This window comes from Oryzias melastigma, linkage group LG5 (assembly GCF_002922805.2).
Source record: "Oryzias melastigma strain HK-1 linkage group LG5, ASM292280v2, whole genome shotgun sequence".
NCBI lineage: Eukaryota > Metazoa > Chordata > Actinopteri > Beloniformes > Adrianichthyidae > Oryzias > Oryzias melastigma.
This window is the reverse complement of record NC_050516.1, coordinates 17,379,758-17,399,931: the sequence shown is the minus strand read 5'-3', so window position 1 is coordinate 17,399,931 and position 20,174 is coordinate 17,379,758. Positions and strand designations below refer to the sequence as shown.

Sequence of the window (20,174 nt, the reverse complement as noted above, 5' to 3'; positions counted from 1 at the left end):
AAAAAAAAAAAAAAAAAAAAAACATGGCAGTTTTGTAATAACATTATTCCAATTAGGCAATGCATGATTGCAGAGATGTATTGATTTGTTCTCATTTTCTATTCTCATAAAATGGCTTTTTTTATAGTTATATTCTTTAACTTGTTTGCATTGATTTTTTTCCAAGCACATACTGTCTCTCAGTCTCTCTCTAAAACAGGTTTTGAAGTCTAAAGCTATTTTTTTTTTAATAATTCATGGTTTGGGGCCAAAGTATACAGTATTTTTGATCTACAGCAAATAAACCCAGCAGGGTCACTGTGTTAAAAATTAGCCTCCTGACAACATTGTATATTTTCTCTTTCTTTATTTTCTTTTTATTTCAGTTTTATTTTAAATTTGGGTTTCTATATGTTGCTGTTGCTTTTCCATGTCCCGTTAGAGTCTTTTCATTGGCTCTTATGGATGAAAGGAGCTGTATAAGTAAAGCTGCAAAACTCCACTTTCAAACATAATGAAGGAAAAATGTGCCCTGAAACTTGATCATTCTGCTTTTCTTTTCTTAAAAAAAACTCCAAAACTATTATTTGACTTCTACCACCCATTGAATTATGAATAACTCCTTTCATTTCGAGGTATTACAAACTTCTTAATGAAAGCTTTGGCGAGGTTGCCCCCCCCCAAAAAACCCTTAAAGTTTTGCATTTGCCTCTCATCTCTTTTCCATTTTCTTTCTGTAACTAAACTCTACACAGATGCTTTGATGATCAGTAACAACAACATATGCACATGTTTACTTTTTCCTTTTCCTAGTAGTAATTATCAAAACCCCTCTCTATTGTTTTTCACACATCATGCCCCGGGCAATTGGTGTTGAAAGTTAATTACCCTTCTTGCAACCGCAAATTAATTCTCTACAAGCTGTTGCATTATACCTGATAATATTTCCAAATGATAATTTTGCTAGATAGTACATAGAAGACAATTATTATCATCAAATGTTGAGCAACTTTAAAAAAATTACAAAACATGAAATTTAAAGTGCTTGAGGGAACGTTGATTTTTGTTTTAAAGGAAAGGACATGTCAAGATGTCGCTCGCATGCTGTCACAATGAGTGCAACAAAAATGTTTCAGGAATAGGACGTAAAATAAAAGAAATAGCATCGAAAATGATGGTGAAAACAACTCATAAATACATCTACAGGGGGCAGGGAGAATTGAAATGAAAGGTATTTAGGAGCAACATGTTCTTTATTAATTATGAATTAAATAAATATTGATTAAATGAATGAAAACATTTTGGAAAAATCCCACAAAATATGCACAAATTATAAATGATAAAAGAATAAAAACGGCTTGTTGAAAATACTCTTAAAGTAAACAAAACAATTTTGTATAGGTATAACCCTGTATAACCATTCCAATTGATTTTGTGGTTTCATCATCAAAAATCCCAGATTAAAAAATAAAAGTATTTTCTATCATTTCTTTGATGTAATGGGCTTTAAAGGAATACATACATGTCACAAATCTAAAATAACAAAAATAAGGTAAAGAAATTTTAACTGAAAGGATCAATTTTGAGAAATAAATAAAAGTCTAAAAATGTATTATTTTAAGGTAAAGTCCAGGCATGTGGGACTGCAACAAATCACAACTAAACAAAGAGTGTTTTGAACAATAGATATTCCTGAACAACATGTTTAAGAATAATATGAAATCTTGATTTTAAAAAGTGAAATTTAAAGAGAAGTGGAATCTAGAAAGACAAAGGGAGCAGAAGACAAACATGCTGCATGTCATTTGGCGTGTCAAACAGAAGAAAAAAAAAGGTCTTGATTTTTATCCTGCTTCTTTTCAAAAGGAAACATAAACTTTATCTTTTTGTCCAACTGTGAAATATCTGGGCCATGATTCCCTGGTGAAGCCACTTCAGAGGAAATATTGCTCTTCATTTATCCACGCAAAGGCTCAAAGCACCACTGGGGCCATCCCTCCTGTGAATATGCTTCTCTTACTATTGTAGAGAGAAGCTTTATTACCTCCAACAGGCCATAAATTATCACTGAGCAGTGAAACAATCTCTCGTCCCTCAGCGACTGAAACAGAACTCCAAATGAGAGAGAAACTTAATGGCTGCAGAGTTTAGACAGAGGGCAGCGGCCGTCGTACCTGCTCCTTTGTGTGTGTCGGTGTTTTTCCCCCTGGTGAGAGGAATTAAGTGTGCTTCACCTTCCATTCCACGTGTGATCACAGTAAAAGGTCTCATCTCATCCTGTGGGCGGTTTAGCACTTCGCAGGGTGAGCCCTCCCTGGGGTTCTAATTATTCCAAAGCGATGTGTGTGGCCACAGAGATGGCCCGACCTTGACCAAAACAAGTCGCATCCTCCCAAAAAGGCCAATGAAATGCAAGCACACATGCACGTTTCACTGTGCAATTGCAGAGTCATGGCATATATTATCCTCTATGGGTTCATTGTAGTGTGGTAATGGAGCGATGCACCTTTCAGAGAAGATCAGTGATGCACTACTTTGATGATTATTCCAGAGCGCACTGGGAAAGTCACATGAAATAAGCAACAGCTGCTTCTTTGAATTAAGAAGTCATTTAGATTAGCCTATCTGCTGGTGTTTGTCCTACTGTACGCAGGCGTTTACCTGGTCCAGAGCAGAAGGCCGCAATCACAGCCAGGATACAGACGTAACTGAGGTAGGGCAGCCATGCCACACTGTTCTGAAATGACAACAGCCTTAAATTAAAAGGGCACATAATAGCATTCATGCTCTACTGTTGAACAGCAATAAATCAGAGTTTTATTTCCATGACTCATGCATAAAATCTATCATTACGCACAGACTCCATTTCCAGCTTTAAATTAGGAGTTGACGTAGAAGTAATGCTTTCCTCAGAATCCTTATTGGATGGCACATTGTGACTCTACTTCATATGCAGATTGGAAGTTATGAAAAAAAATATATATATATATTATTATTCTTACTTGGAAATAGAGGAATGCTGTGAGTAAGCTGAAGAACACCGCCATGGAGGAGAAACCAAAAATGAGGAGAGGCTTCCTCCCAATTCGCTCAATCACCAGGCCCTGCAGGGTGGGACAAAACAGCAACATGCACCAGTCAATACAAAATCGACTGGTTGATATAGAAATGTTGTTTTATCATGTGGACTACCTTTGCTTTCTTTAAATGAGGAAATGCACAGTGACTGAATTTGATTGGTTTGATCTCAGGGCATCAACGTTATTCAGCTTTTATTAGAAATACGAGGATGGATGGATCTTCTTACACTCGGCTTTAAATGAGGCTCGCCTAGAATTTTGTCGCCACTTCACTCTATAACTGAAGTGCCTTTCAAACACAAACTTGATGCACGAATTGTGTCCAGTCTGAACACAACGTTATACTGTCCTTGGCAGATTTGTTCAGCAGCCTTGTACTTTTCTACCAATAGTGTCTCTTAAACTCCAGTGCGATATTAATATAGTTTTTCTTCTTTATCATGTTTTTTTTTTCTCCTGCGACTTATAATTTGGAGCAACTTATACTCTGAATATACAGTACTCAAAGCATTGCATGCATTTATGTAAATCAACTGGAGTTTGCGGGGAAAAGGTTACTTCTCTTTGTACCATTTGCTTTTCTCCACTGAGAGGGCTTCTAAGAAGAGATATAGAGGGAGGGTGCTGAGCCATACCTCAGCATAAGGAAGCCTCATCCGCTTCTCCATAGTCTACACGATTGTTTTCTTTTTCTGGGTGTTTTCCCACTGGCATGTCCCAGACTGCACCAGCTTTATATTTGGATTGTCTCTAAAAGCAGTGGCGTTCACTCCGTACACAATTGTGTCTAAGTATGCATATCTCAGTTGGCTTGATCCCTGCAGGCACAAGACGTTTCTCTCTCAGCTATACTTCCCACACTGCAGACACATGTACGCACACAGCTACCAGCAGCAGACCCACAGCTCATTAGGGTCTCTGACGGTTTCAGAGGATGGATATTTATGAGCCTTCGTGTGAGAGAATGAGGGGAAAGTGAGAGCAAACATTGGTGAAATGAGAATGGCAGCAGAAGTTTAACTATTGTTGGACCTCATAAAATATAACTGGGGACAGAAAAGACCAATGAGGCTGGAAAACTGTGTGAATTTGTCTTTCGTTCAGTTATCTTCAGTGTTGAAAGCTTTTGAACACTGCCGTTTCATGCTGCTGTGTGTTTTCTTTAATTACTGAGACAATAAACTGGATGAAAAATGACAGCAGTTAAATCTCCAGCTGAATGAGACAAAGAGGCCCTTCCATTACTGACAAATATTACTTACATGCCCCCACCTCCATGTGTCTTTGTGAGCAAAGACAAGCAGTGAACTGATGATTATGAAGGAATGGCGGTGCACCTTTAAAGTCCCACTCTGATCATCTGTTGGTCGATAGTAAAAGCGTTTCCAGTGGTCTTTTAGTGTTCTTTGCCACAATTAAAAACTTGTATCATTTTCTAGTTTGAGTTGTGGGCAGGAACGTTGGCGCAAAGTAGGCCTGCCCTTATTTTCCATCATCCATCTGTTTACTCACTCTTCCACTAGCTTACAACCCCAATCTATCATAGCCAGTGCAACAAAAAATGCCGAACAATATTAGAGCTTTCTAATTGTACAGTTTTGTGCCAGATGCTAGCTTAGATGTAGAAGAAGAAGACGTACATTAATCTATTTGTCTCCGGGAGGTTTGTAGCTTATATGTGTTAAATACACGTTTTAGTTTACATCAATTTTTGATCTGCTACTGATTCACAATGATTTTAATAAAGAAATACTCAGAAAGGCATTTTTAAGCTTAATGTTCTTTAAATACTATATCCTCCATGACCAAAAAAAATAACAACTGTTTTCATTTAAGTGGGTTTTTTCATTTCTTTTGTTGCACAAAAGCCAGTGTCCCGATCGTATCCTGCATCTTGACAGATCTGACAGAGGTCGGAATAGTAACTTCCGCCCTCACCGTTGGCAGGCTTAAAGTGTCCAGTCATAACTCATTACATCAAAAATCAGACAAGCCGTTACAGACAACTGGCTCCTTTCTACAACTCCTCCGGTTCTTCTATTTCTGCAATCTCCTCCAACCAAATTCAGATTCATAAGGAACCCTATGACAACATTTAAAGCCATAGCATATTGTATAAACTACGGTGCTGCCCAAAATTATTCATACCCTAAGGGTATGAGTAATTTCATGGAGCATTATAAGATTGTGATTGTATGTTTATTTACTTATTTTATTTGTTAGCAAATGTAATCAGTCCAAACCATTTTTATTTTAATGTATCCTCAAGTGCAGTACCCCCAGTTTCAAATCCCAAACTAATTTTTTTTATTTTTGGAATTTAAATTTGCCAAAAGGCTCTGGAGTGTGACGACACCAGCGGACGAGTTTGAATTAATGCATGGTGGCACAAAATCCTCGGCTCTTGCTTGTAAGTCAGTCGAATAGTGACAAGTGCGCTGCATTAAAAGGATGTTTGCCCGGAGGGGCACTAGAAAAGAAGGCAGGAGGTCAGTGGATAGCATGTTACATTTAGTGGCTTGTAATCGTTTTTTTCTCTCCTTATCCCTAATGTGTTTTGAAAAATAGCTATGGTTGAAAATAAACTAGAACAAACACAGCTAGGAGAGTTAATAAATAGGCAAAGTATTTATGAAGCAGTTGACTTTATGGTCAAGGCCACAAGTGAGGGTGAAGCATGAGGGAAAGCTTTAATTAACGCTTTAAAAGACGTTCTGTAGGCACTGTTAACAGTCTCTTTTAATCATCTGTTTTATCAGAGTCTAGCTTCTAACTGCAAGCACTCAGGCAGCTGAAAAGTGCAGTATTTCAGCAGAAAACACAGTCCTAACATGAACAATTTGAGGTATTTTGTAGTTCTAATTGAAAACTTCAAGACCTGAATCAATGCATAATTGCTCTGTCAATATGTCACTTCTCTAACAAGATATAGGGAAACAACTGGTTACATGTTTCAGTATGAACTGAAGAGAGGGAAGTTAAGGGCGAAACACATAACAGCAAAAGCAGATCAAGTTCAGTAAAGATCATATTTGAGGATGAGAAGTAATTCAACTGAAAATCACAAACGTTTTCTTTTTATTTATTTGACTTGTGCTAAACACATGCTTAGCATATGGTGTTCACACAGCTGCTACCTGATACTAGCACATGGACCTACAGTTAGAAGAGGTTTAGTGTGAAATGTTAAAGCAGTGCTCCAGAATTTCTTTCACAGCTTTACTCCGATATATGAAACACTTTGTGTCAAATAATTCCAACTGACCACAAACTAAAATCATTACTGTAATCTCTCCTGCACGATCAATTTTCAATCAGGTGATACCTTCATGAATTGAAAGGGGCACCATTCATATGGCACTAGCAAATCATAGTCCCTGATTGGACAAAGTTCAGTCTGGTTTAACTTTCAACATGCGTGCAATGGCTCCGCCTCTGAAATATGAATGCAAATGTTTGAACCTAGAAGCCTGAAATGTGCAGTACTCAACTATGCTACAAACTGCTGAAACTTTCCTCCACCTGTTCCAGCTTCCACTCACCTTTTCATCTTTTTACCACACTTTCTGTTCCACTGGACTAACCTCACCATTCTACTTGAGTAACTCTTATTTACACACAGATACTCTATCTTGCTGTGGCTGGTTTTCATTCTTTTTCATTCTTCAACATCTCGAGATGTCCCTCTACCTGTTCTCACTTTATATCACAATGTCATCTGCAAACATCATAGTCCACCATTGTGTCAGTCTGTCCATCACCACTGCAAACAAGACGGGGCTCATAGCTGATCCTTGATGCAGTCCCACCTGCACCTTGAACTCCTCTGTCACTGTAGCGCTGAATCACGTGACACGGAACGATTCAGCAGCTGAGCGTGCTGCGTCGGACATTTAATGACTGCGCACACACTTCATTCAGCAAACACCGGTGAGATACAAACTTTGGTAGAGCGTGTGTAAAGCATGCCTACCTGTGCGCGTTTGTCATCCATCAATAGAAGAGGCAGCCGGTAAGAAAAGACTTTGCCCGAACATTAGAAGAGCTGCACTCTTTTGTTTCCCGTTTGTTTGGTGTGGCAGTGGGGCGCACTTTGAAATCGTCTGTGTGTACTTCAGGGACCAGTCGGACTTTTCAGTTTCATCCGAGTTGAGGTTTAACCTGTAAGTGTGCACTGTAGCTTCGGTGAATTTGTGGTGTGGAGTTTCAGGTAAATGTTATTAATCTTTGCTGGTGGTATTTTGTAGTAATTCTTGAAATAATATTAATTTGGTGTATGAACTTAAATAAAAATGAAGAGTTTGATTAATTAAATTGAATAAAAATGCTTTTAAATTAAGGTAAGAATTAGCTTGAATAAAAATGTAATTAAAATATGAATTCATTCAGCATGCACTTAAATTCAGTAATATAAATGAATTTATTGTTAAATTGGGGCACTTAAAATTATATAAATTATTGATTAAAGTTGTTTGTTGCTGTTGTGTGATATAATTTGACATTGTAAATATTTATTCATACTATTGTGTGTGTGTTTTAAGGTTTTTACCTATTCACTGCTCACTAACAAAAATGGAAAAATAAATAAAGCTTGGAAAACAACATTAAGTGGCAGTCTGAGTAAATCAGCCCTCTCCTTTGGATGTTCAGCCCTTTTTCAAGTGTGGGAAAAGCGCACAAAATTCGGAAACACTTGACAGTCACACCTACACCACATCTCACCACTCTCTAACAACTCCAACACACTTCCCTGTCACTCTGGACTTCCTTATACAAACCAGCAAAATCCAACTCTGTGTTCTGTCATCGACTTTCTCTAGAGCTACAAAGACACAATGCAGCTCCCTCTGACCTTCTCTGTTCTTCTCCAAGTTATCCTCAAAGCAAGAATTGCATCTGTAGTTCTCATCCATAGCAGTAGTGATATTCCTCCTTCAAAATAAAATGCCTGTTTTTATTTTATAGAGGTTAATTAAAACCAGAGTCTGTCATTTCTTTGTGCTCGGGAATCTGTGGGCAAACCAGCTGCTTCCAACAGATGTTCCTAAAGCGAGCAGCAACATGCCTGTCATTGTGATTACAGATGACAAAAAAACTCTTCTGTAGTCTAATCTGCACAGCTGAATTAGAAAATTAGTCAAAAGGTGAATTTAGGTCACATTTATAAATTATTAACAAGCAAACTGTTCCCAGACACAATTTGGATTCATCAGTGAGTTGGAAGCAGGATGGGTTTTCGCTCAGTCCTCCCTGGTGAAAGTCCCTGATTTTTCAGTGTCTGACAGGAGGCAACATTGAAGAAAAGTTCATTTCAAGCGTGTTTAACAGTCTTTTCTACTGCGGTGAAGACTGCTTTTCATCATTCAATCATGAGTTACTGACCACTGTGAGATCAATCTGTGAAACGTTCAACATGAAATCTAAACACAGTTAAAATGAAGAAAACATTTACTTGGGTAGAGACTAAAAATATTCTTCCCATAGCAAAGTAAAGCAGAATAGAAAAAAAAGGTAAGAGAGATATGTCACATAAGGAAAAAACAGTGTCTTAAATGTTTCAATTGAATGGAATAAAAACAAAATTAGGATTTTGAAAACTTTATGAGACAGAGAAAGAAGATATCAACTGCTAAAAAAAAATATATAAATTGTGCAGCTAAAGACCAACTCCAATGAAAACTGTGTTTTTAATGTATTCCTGTAGCACTTTTCATATTGTTTGCTATTGTTTTTGCCACGCTGATATTAGCTTCGGCTTTTGAAGTGCTTGACACTAGTGAGAGAGAGTGGAAATAAAGGTATGTTGGGAAACTAGCGGAGGCTTACGTCCACAGGCAACAGTCCCACCCACAATGCAAAGGGAAATTTCTAATGAGCTCCTGCAGAAAATATGTCTTAAAAACAACTCAGGATTATAGCTAAATACTGAATTATAAAAAATAAAAAAAACACTGAGAACAATTTTACAACAGAGAAATGTAGTTGATTTTAATTGGTTTAAACAGCAGTAGTTTAATTGTTTAATTGGGTATCACACTGAATTAGTGAGGGAGATCAATGCAGAGGTACAGATGGGCAGAACACACCAGTCTGTGCTAAAGTCTATCACTAATGTCCACATGGGCCAAAGCTACAAATGATGGTACTGAATTAAAAGGAGGCTTGATTCTGTAACGAAAATCAATGCAGAGACTCAGAGAGCAACAGTAGAAATCCCCGTCCAAGCACACAGCCCTCTGAAGTCCATTATTCTACTATTATGCCAAAAACGACTGGATGTCTGAGCAGGACCCACAAAGCCAGTCTTTACGTTATTTTTTTCTTCCATCATATGGATTTGCAGGAGAGCTTGGACGAAGAACTGGTCTGGCTGCTGTCCAGACCTTTCACCAGCTAAAAACCTTTCAGCACATCAAAATGAAATGCTAAGCAAACAAAACCAACAACAACAAAGTGTTAAACACCTTAAATCCTATCTTGTGTAAAATATATATATTTTTTTATCCCAGAATTTTGCTCAGCTGGATGGACTACAAAAGAGTGACTTGCAACACAGTGCTTTACAACTGCAGATTCTCCTTCATTTTTGTTCTGACATCAAATACTCCCAGCAGATTTAAACAAAAATTCTTGAATTTGATTTTTTTAGTTTAAAATGTAATGTTTAACTGCTTTATGCAATTTTATTTTTTTACATTTTATCCTTCAGTTTGTCACTTTAAAGAGATTAAGGACTAAAAAGAACAAATTGAGGAAAATCATATCTTCTCACCAAACCACATTGCATTTGTTCCCATAATCTCCATTTTCATTTTTCTTTTCTTTTCTATTGTTCTTTGGATTTTGTCAGCAGTAACGCATTACCAAACATGTCATAGGAGCCCTAAATGTAAGCTTGTGATCGTGCACATGTGGCTATTATATATAATTCAACATTGTTTTAAACCTCACATTGAATTTTGTGAAAAGAACTGAAATGCTTCATGTCAAATTAATTATTTCTTTTAATTCCTAGCCCCTAAAAAAATACTCCTCCAGTTGTCTTTTTATTTCCAAATTATGACACATAAAGTTGTGAATCAATTGTTTTTTGTTCATTCAAAAGTGTAGAAATGCATTCAAATGTCCCATCATGACCAAATCAGAAAAGAAAGATTATTTTTTGTGCATTGCTTCTCTTGAAATAACAATAACAATAAAAAAATGCTGAATTTTCTTTTTCTTTTTTTAAAAATCAACACATTTCCAGACAGTAGATTTTTTTTCTAGGCCTGTTTCATTGTAACCTTCAATTATTTGCATTTTATATTATTTCTAGGAGTGTCAAAAATGTATATATAAATATAAAAAGTCATGTTTTTAAAACAAATGCTTAACAAATGTTTTAATTACATTTGTTAGACAATCATTGTTTCCTATTTTGCTTTTAGCTAAGAAAAAAAACCCACAAAAATTTAACTTTAATTTGGTCTGACAATTATCCATCCATCCATTTTCCGAACCGCTTTGTCCCTTTCCGGGTTGCGGATCTGACAATTATTTAATTGCAAATCACGACACCTTTTAACATGTTGCTTAACTACATCTACATAATAAAAAAATGTAAACTGCTTTTTTATGCAAGTGGGAAAAACAGACAGACTAGTTTGTCAGTAGCATATTTTTGCTTGAACAAAACTATTGGTCTCTAGCCCAGATAGTACATAAACATTACTGCAGAGAAAGAATAAATTATCAGACATTAGTTAAACTATACAACATTTTATTTAAGGAAAAATAACATTTTAGAATGAGATCAACTGATTTAACTAATTGGATTTTGTAACTTTTTATGTTTTACATACAGTTAATTAATTATACTTCTATTTAAATCAACAGAAAGTCAGGAAGAGTCACTACTGACTCGCTGCACAAATACAGGGAACGCCGCTGTCTGTCTAATCTGCAGGAGGTTGGAGTCAGACACCTTCACCGTTAAGTCACACGGCGGTGTAACCTCTGCTGCAGATCTGGAAACTCAAAAATAGATGTCAGCCCACTGGGGTTCTAACAGCAGTAAAAAAAGAGAGTGGATTGGAGCAATTCTGTTTAGATTTTGTGGCTTTTTTCTTTAAACAAGAGCACTAAATATCAGCCAAAAGGGATGAAAGTCACTGGAAGAAAGTCCTCTAAATGGAATTAGTCTTTGCTTAGTGTGATTGTATTTGAGGAATTCAAAAGTCTTGTAGTCTTATACATTCAAGATTTGATGAAGAAAAAGGCAAATAAGCATTGTGTAATGAATTAATTAAACTCCACAACAAAAAATAACGTAAAAAGAAAAGAAAAAGTTTTTTTTTATGCATGCCTCTAAAACAGTGTGGAAGACTGATTTATTTAAAATGAGTGCGTCTGTAAACTAAGCAAATTATCCGATATCCAGGCCCTTCATCCCCAGACGTCTCCTCTGGCTCCTCATGCAGGATCCCATCTGGAGGTCTTCTACCAGCAGCTGGTGTTCACGTTACTTTTCTGGGAGGCACTCAAGTTCTTCCCTCAGTTTACTAGTTATAGAGATCTATTCCACCTGAAAATCTTCATGTTAATGCAGTATATGGCGTGAATCAATAACAAAGACTTCACAATTGTTCCTAAATGAGACCAAATATATAAAATAGTATGTAAACGTCAGTGATCTATTCTTCCTAAAGCGACACTATGTTTCAATTCAATACAAAATACTAGCAAGTCATGTCAAGAACTAGTGAAGAGTATTTTGAGGCTTCAAATGAATGTTGTTGCGCTCAAACTCTGCCTCTCAGGAAGTTGTTTCCTGCTGTTTGCTGCTTGAGAACAGAAAGAGTAATCAGCAGAAATAGACTTCACCCTCTAAATCCTTGTCAGGGATTTCTTTTGGGATGCATCAAGGATTTATATTGAAGTTATTAATACTCCAAAAAATCATATTTGTTTTGAACTTGGGTTTCATCGTAGAAACATACAATGTGCAGCTGTTATTAGGATTTATACCCAAACATCTGAGATAGTTTTCATTACATCAAATTAAAATCAATAAGTTGATTAGTCTTATTGAAACTTAAGATGTTGAAGTGAGTATCCTCAAATGAAAATCATGCTGTTATTGTGTTTAAGAAGTTTTTGTAGTATTTTTCTCATGGTAGAGGACTTATTTAGAATAATTTAAGATTCAAACAGCTTTTCTTAGTATTTCTTTATTAAATTCTTGTGGAAGAGGAGCAGATGAGAACCTGAGGTTTGAAAAACTGTGTAAAAAAAGTGAACTAGTTAACTAGTTATGTTTACTGGTGGGCACTATTTGAGCCTACTAGTAAACTAGTGACAACCTAACAAGGGAACTACTTAACTAGTTACATGCACATTTTCCATAAGTTCACTAGTGAGGCTCCTGTAAAGCTCACTAGGTAACTAGTGTGACCAAAATATTGCAACAGTTCACTAGTGACATGCAAAATATTAACTATATAACTAGTGAGATGAATGTTAGTTTTACTAGCTAACTAGTGAGAGAGAACACTTGCATCAGTAACTAATCAGCATAAATATAGTCCACTGGTAAACTAGTGCATATTGTTTTAACATTACTAGTTAACTAGTTGTATGTATGGCATTACTATAGGTTCAAAACAGCTCCACATCAAGGATATTGATTTACTGACAAAAAAGCTTGCCATAGTGACGGGATATCAACGTAGGGTTACTTCTGCTCCAACAATCCTGCCCACAACCCAAAGGCAAATAAAAAAAAATAAAACAAAGCAGCAGTCTTTTTGATTTTGACTAAAAAACAGTTTAATCATAATTAAAAGCCCACTTGGAATAATTTAACAATAAATAAAAATATAGTTAGAGTGAGACTTTAATACCTTTCTGCTAAATATAGTAACATAATCACAAAAAAGTAAAAAGCCTCTTTCTAACGTTATATTGAGTTTTCTTTTCCTTTTTCTACTCTTTATTAATTCCTGAAAAAATGTCCAAATCCCATTTTTTACTGTGGAGTGTACAGCATTCCCTGGAGAGGACGAGTTCTAATGCTCAGCCACCATGAAAGCTGGTGAACCAACATGAAAACCTCTTTTTATGTTCAAATCTCACTGTCAGCACTGCCTATTTATGGCACTACATTATTTCCAACTAAAAGACTTTTTTTTTCTGCAAGCTATGAAATCCTTAAAAGTTGCACATTTAGCAAACAAACAGTTCCACAACAAGTGTCTAAATAGATTTACACATGAAGCATTGTGGTTTACTTATCTGTGCTATCACTGACTATTAAAAGCAGAAAACCCCCAACTACCTGGTGTGTGTGTTCTGATAACACATGCGCACTTACAGAGATGATGGCAGCCAGAGTTTCAACAGCCCCTGTGCTCAATGTGATATAGGGTAGGATGTTGTCAGCAAAGCCTGCTTCCCGAAGGATCCCATTAGTGTAGTACCAGATCTGCAAGAGAATAAATCAACTTAAAAACACCTTTTTGTTTTACCTAAATCAAATCCATTTTTAGTATCAGTAATTTGAAAGTACAGTAAAAAATATTTTTTTATTTAAAAAGTAATATATTGATACATGTTTCTATTTGAATGCCTTAATTTGGCTATTAGTGCAATCAGTGTCTCTAGATGCAACACATGTTGACAGAGGAGAAGTAACCAGTCTCCTCTTGCTCCTTATGCAGGGCTATTATTGCTCATGCAAGCCCAGGAGATGTGAAGCAGGTCCGATGGTTGGCCAACATTCATTACCACCTAAATGCACTTAAAGCAGTAGGGGCAGGATGATTAAATATCGAGTCTTGTGGACCAAAAAAGCACAAAAAGACACAGATTCCCTCTAATTTGAGCAATATTCTTTCCTGCTTTTTAACTCAAGGATTGTTTTCTGAGGCGTGAGAAACGAAGCTAGTTCACGCGGTCAGACATATTAATGAACTTACGAACCCCATATGTTTTTCACACGCATGAGGTCACCGCTGCGGATGCAGAAACCCCCAGGGAAGAGGGGGGTACTGTGTGTTGCATGTTGCCACACCTGATCCATCTCCTAACAGGCACTATTGATGTTCTTGTCACTTGAAAGATACTAATGGGACAGAGCATGTGAGCAGTCAGCAGACCTCCTGTTAAAGAGCCAATAAAATGTTTATGCATTACTGTTAACATATTGGACCTTTTGGTGTACGGATGCTTCATATTCTTAACACACTTTGGAAACTAAAAACAGCTTGAGACAACAAGTTCAACATTTTTACATCTCAAGACTGAGGCGGTGCAACTCAGAGAAGTTTTGTAACTAATCAGAAACATTTTTAGAAGCTTCCTCATAAATTTATGGTTACAATTCCTTGCCAAGACTTGAAGCGCTGTGAGACTCAACTCCAACTAAGAGCTGGACTTTAAGGAATGGATGAATTTAATTTACATCCCATATCTGCCATGTAGAAACCTGCCATCTGGCCTGAGCAAAGCGGTCATTCCTTTGATGGGAAATTGTAAAAATAAATCACCCCTGCAAACAGCAGATATGCTCATGTCCCACTCTAATCTCAAGTTTTTGGTCACATGGTTAAGTGACGAGTCACAGATGGCACGAAATATCAGTATGGTAGCTGAAGTATTTACTGAAGGGAGGTCCAAACTTTTGCAAAGAGGGATAGATTTGGTGAGGTGAAAATGTGTGAGGGCCAACCAACCAAACAACCAGCATTTGGTTTATCTAAATATATTTTTTTTACCAAAATTATTTTGAATTTCATTTTTTAGGCCAGAAATAAAATAGAAAAAGTCTGGAAAAAAAAATTTGTCAATGTTAAATCTGGGTTCATGTGAAATGTTTAGTGTTAAATGTTCACTGTAAGCTTCTACATTTAAATAACATGAACAGGAAAATAATTCAAACAGTTGCCTTATTTATAAGCGTAAACCACTGTGGTTTTGATCACAGAGGCAAATAAATGTGTTCTTCTCATGTGATCCTTAAGTATCTAAAGGTCAAGTAGTCACATGTTGTTTTATACATTAACTCAATTTAGCCAATCACAATCAAGAAATCATAGTTTTTTGAAAGTGTTGGTAGAAATGTAAACATGGGAAACATTTGGCCTAACTTTGGACATGACTGATTTATTGTGTCGGCACTACCACAAATTTAACACAAAATTGGAATTGAAATGTATTACTTTGCTAAACATTATTTATCTTTAGTAGGCAAGAAATACTAACACATCCTCACCCCAACCCATCATACATGACTAGTAACCCCTCTACGGCACGGATTGAGGCTTTGGGTGAGTCTAACTCGTCATGTTTTTACATGCTGCCTGCTCAGATTAAGTGACTTCGGTTCAGATTCTGAATAATAATAATAATAATAATAATAATAATAATAATAATAAAGAAAAGTATTTTTTTTTATATAGTCTGAAAGCGGCGCTCTATGCTATCACCTAAAATAGCCTACATTTTTGTAGGTATATAAAAAAGAAATTAAAGCAAAATATTGTTATGGATGAAAACATAAATCAATCACCAGCGTTTCGGGATTTCTCATTTTCAGTATGTCAAAAAACGACAAGTTGGGGTCACATGTGACGTGAAGTGTCCCTTCCCACACATCCATATATGATGAGTCGGGAAACAAACGTGTTAAAAATAAAAATTCTTCAAAAGCTCAAGTCAAGTCCAAAGCCATCAGGGACGAATCTTTAGCTAAGTCTCAACGCTGTCTATAATTTTGATTGATTTGAGTTGAAGTTCCCACTTAGCAACTTTCACAAAAAATCTATACATGATAAAAAATGAAATCCCATAAAAGCAAAGGAGGAAAACAGTTTGGACAGCCTAAAGTATTTCACTCTAAAGTGAAAGAACTGCATCATCTTACAGCATTGAGGCCACAGAGTTGATAGCAGGCCATTGTGATGATGATGGTGATGAGCTGCCAGCGAACAGCTGGAGTCCTCAGCATCTGTAACACTGAGACGGCGTGCAGGTTGTCCTGAGCGCGAGCCTCCGCGTGGACCTCCTCCAGCTCCTGGGACACATCCTTCTTCCCCAAAAACCTCTGAAAAGCTGACACACACAAACGAGCGCGGCATTAAAGACACCCAGCACACAGGAACCATCAGTAACAGCCATCATGCTGAGATCAAAGTGGAGATTTGTTCCACGACAAATGAGAACATTGTGCATTCTCACGAATGGAGCTATTTGCTGAAGCCAGAACATCCAATTAGTCAACCTGAAAAAATCGAAAGATGTCTCCTGCAGCTCAACAGGATCCCTGCGATCTTTGTAATCAGAAGTCTCTCTTTAAACCCTAAAAGATTTACAAGTCTTTGAATTCTTGATGCTGAATGATTGACCACTTCAGAGTGAGTGAGTGAGCAAATGTACAAATAAATAAATAACATCTTAATTTGATTACTATCTCTAAATATTATATAGACCCCAAAAAGGATTTAGGCGAAATAACAGAGTCCTTAAAACAGCAGTTTGGCTTTATGTGAATCCCACTCAAGGATGAGATAAGAATGTGGCTTTATGTCAGAATAAAGGCTGTATTAACATAATGTTTACTGTTAATATGAAAGTCAACTGTTCATAATAGCTTGAACCTTTAAAAAAACATTTACTGTTAAATAATTTATTGCATTTGGTAAGTAATACACACAAATCAATGTTTCTAAAAATAGGTTTTTAAAACGTGCTCTACTGTTTAGTTGAGCATTGAGTTAAAGGGGCTAAATTAGGTCATTACTTAACCCCAAAAAGAGAGAGAAATAATCATTTTGGCTCCATTTAAAATAGTTCAAGTCATTTGTCTGCGTTTATTTTGTAACTTTTTGCAGATTTTAATTTTTAATATTTGTCAGTTTCCAGGTGAATGTATATATTTTTTCATTAACCGAAGGATAACAACGATTTTGTCCATATCTGTAAATATTATATGGCTTTACACTAACGTAAAGAAAACAAGTTGGCAATCGACAATAAATGCTCAAATTGTCCCAACAGCCTTTTTCGTTTTTGTAATTAGACACAAGGTTTTCGTTGTACTTCCAGGGGAACTGAGCGTAATGCTAAATGTGAATATTTTCTAAAGGGCAAATGAGCCATTTTAACAATTAGCCTCATTTAACTCACAGAGGACATTTGTGAGAGCATCAATCAAGGCCCTATAATTTACAGACACAAGCACCAACTCTATTTCACTTCAGATTGATGAAGGTTACAAATGCTAACAAGATTTTTTCAACATGTTACATAAAAGATGAACAATATAAATTAAACAAAGAGCCAAAAATTGTCTGGCTTTATTTAATTTGGGTGATCTGTACTTATTTTAACTATAGCTTAGAATTCTGTCATATACAACTTGAAGCAAAATACATTTTTGTTGACAAAAAAAAAAAAAAAAAATGCAGAACAGAAATTTAATTAATTATTACCTAAAAGTACCTGGAAGAGGAAACACTACATACTGAAGCCTTTTTCTTATCAGTGTTTGAACGTTTGAAAGTCAAGTGAATGTCAAAGCGGATTAAGATTGAAATCTTAGGAAGAAAGCCGTTACCCATAAATCTAAGTTTTTGAACATATTTGTGCATAAATGTTCAAAAATAGACCACAGGTTGTACAAAATGCAACATAATATGAGACAACCCAGGTCAGCCCTGAAAATTAAGGCCAATTCATCATTAAACTGAGACATTTTTAAAGTATTTTGCTCAAACTTTTACAGTCTGTTTGTGAGATGGGAAGTTTCAGGTCCCAGGAAGATAACAGATTGCTGTTAATAGCACTCTCATAAATAAACAAGGCAAAAAAAAAATTGTATTCAGTACTGGAAGCAGAGGGAGGAGGAGACGAAGACAGACTTAATGATAGATACGGATTATTGTCCTCAGCTGCTCCAGGAAACAGGTACGAAGTAGCCCCCAATGTTCTGCATGCAAATCCACTATGACAGATTTTCAGTGTTATTACATTCTACTGTTGTCAGGAATATATGTATAGTTTTATGATGGTTAGAGAATATATCCTTGCTGATCATCACATTTCCTTCAAATACAAAAATATGTTAAGACGTCAGTCTGGAAAACTCTGTCAGACTTTTTTTTTTTATTATTATAGCCAATATGAATATATGCAATACATCAGAGAGCATTTTTAAAAACTTTAATATTTATCTTCCCTTTGAGCTTTACTCAGTTCATCATTTATTTCGTTTGTTTCCGCACTTGTGATGCAGTAGGTTTAGGAATGAGTCACTCCTCCAAAGGGAGAAGTTTCTGTATTTTGGAGTTTTGCTCACTTGCAAGGGAAAGCGTGACATGAACTAACAAATCGTGGCGGGCGAGTTTGCTTTGTTAAAGTGAGGGGGGCAGTAAAGTCAAAAGGTGAGACTGTCATATCCTACCCTCACATGTTGTCAGGAGCTGTTGGGAATGAACAAAAGAGCAGGACTGTGGACACAAGGGCCCCTCAGTAGGTGACAGCAGATCTTAGGATGAAAGATGGGGCTATACAATATTTTGATTGACAGGTGTCATGAACGCGTCAATAGTGCATCAAGTAGTGCGTAATTAAAAGGCAGCACAAAATGAACCACTCAGTATCACTTCACATGTCCTTTAGACAGAGAAAGTTTCAAAAGGTAAATTTACTATTAGAATATGAAAGTTAATTCCTATCAGATGGCACTTATTTTTCAATTCTCTTGCTGAAATTGCCACCAATTCTGAAAACATGCAACAGCAGTAGGGGTGGAAAAATTAATCGATGAAGCAATTTGATCCAATCTGATCAATCTGTCTGAGGCAAGTTGTTAATCAAATCGACCTATACCATTTTAAATCATTTTAAAATGAAGGCACTGAGGTTTATTTTACTATAATGTAAAAATGACCATCACAGCGGATAACACATGTAATGGCTGCAAAAAGTTATCAATCCATCATTACAGTGTGGAAACAATTTGAATTTAATTAATAATGTGATGAATGTGATGTGGAAAAACAACAGTGGGCGGAGCTTTACGAAACTAAAATGTGAATGGATATGTCGTTCATTCTGGTTTACCTGTTTGTTTGTACACATTTCATTTACACTTGATTATCTTGCAAGAAATACAAGAAATCTGGAAAACTTCACCTGCACTGTTCAGTACCAGGTATTTGTCTCTGAGGCACACTGGTTGAATTGTTGGCTAAAGATGTCAACCATAAATTATAATATGAATCAGAAAATCATTCAAATGAATCACTACACCTTTAATCGGTGGTATCAGACACCGATGATAAAGGGAAAACAGTTTATTATAATAAAGAAAACCCTGTGTCCTGAAATGAAAGCACCAAAATGAAATAATTATGTGCTGGTTAAAAAAAAAAAAAGACAAACCAAAGGGGAGTTGGAACCTTTGCCAAAAATAAAATAAGTCAGTGAGACTGCTGACCCACCCATGTCGACCGGAGTCAGCAGCTCCCTGCTAATTGCTGCCTAGCAAAACTACCTACAGAAAACAAATAAACAAAGCCCGCAAATTAAGACTACCAAAGTCCAACCCCAAACTAACACAACAAAATCCAGTAATCTAATATTGCTGAGGACAAAAAGGGTAAAAGAGAACAAAACCAAATTGGTGTGGTCTTCTCTGTCTTAAATAGACAGCAGGTGGCAATTAAAGCACATTGGACACACCTGCCAGGTGAGCCGAAGGCCTGGATGGAAAAAACAGGTGCAGCAGGACGTAACAGACATGAACCTTAAAATCTCAATTGATTTTAATCGTCCCAAATGTTTTTGTTTTTTTTTGTACCTTTTCCTTTTTTAATTACTTGATAAACATAAAACCAGAATTATGACCATATTTTCAATTATATGGAAAATAGTTTATCAAAATGAAAAACTTCTTGAAATTACAAAAAAAGTGAAGAAGTGAATACAAAACAGTCAAACCAAAAGAAATAGGTAGTGGTGAGGCAGTGACTCAACTGGGTGCTTTTTGCTGATGCAGAATAGTTTCAAACAAGCACAAGATCTTACCCTTTTTAATGGTCTTTTTAACTTTTTTTTTTTTGTCACAATTTT

The 20,174-nt window shown here is 36.2% G+C and overlaps 1 protein-coding gene across 2 annotated transcripts in view; it reads right to left on the bottom strand.

Annotated features, from left to right (window-relative positions):
- slc2a9l2 (solute carrier family 2 member 9, like 2) overlaps positions 1 to 20,174 on the bottom strand; it is a 116,442-nt gene that overhangs the window by 41,998 nt on the left and 54,270 nt on the right. For both annotated transcript variants that reach the window (XM_024270773.2, XM_024270771.2), the window contains exons 8-11: positions 15,964 to 16,151; positions 13,414 to 13,524; positions 2,982 to 3,083; positions 2,641 to 2,716 (exon numbers count right to left, since the gene is read on the bottom strand). In XM_024270773.2, the coding sequence (XP_024126541.1) occupies positions 2,641 to 2,716; positions 2,982 to 3,083; positions 13,414 to 13,524; positions 15,964 to 16,151 (477 nt within the window). The remainder of the gene's footprint in view (positions 1 to 2,640; positions 2,717 to 2,981; positions 3,084 to 13,413; positions 13,525 to 15,963; positions 16,152 to 20,174) is intronic.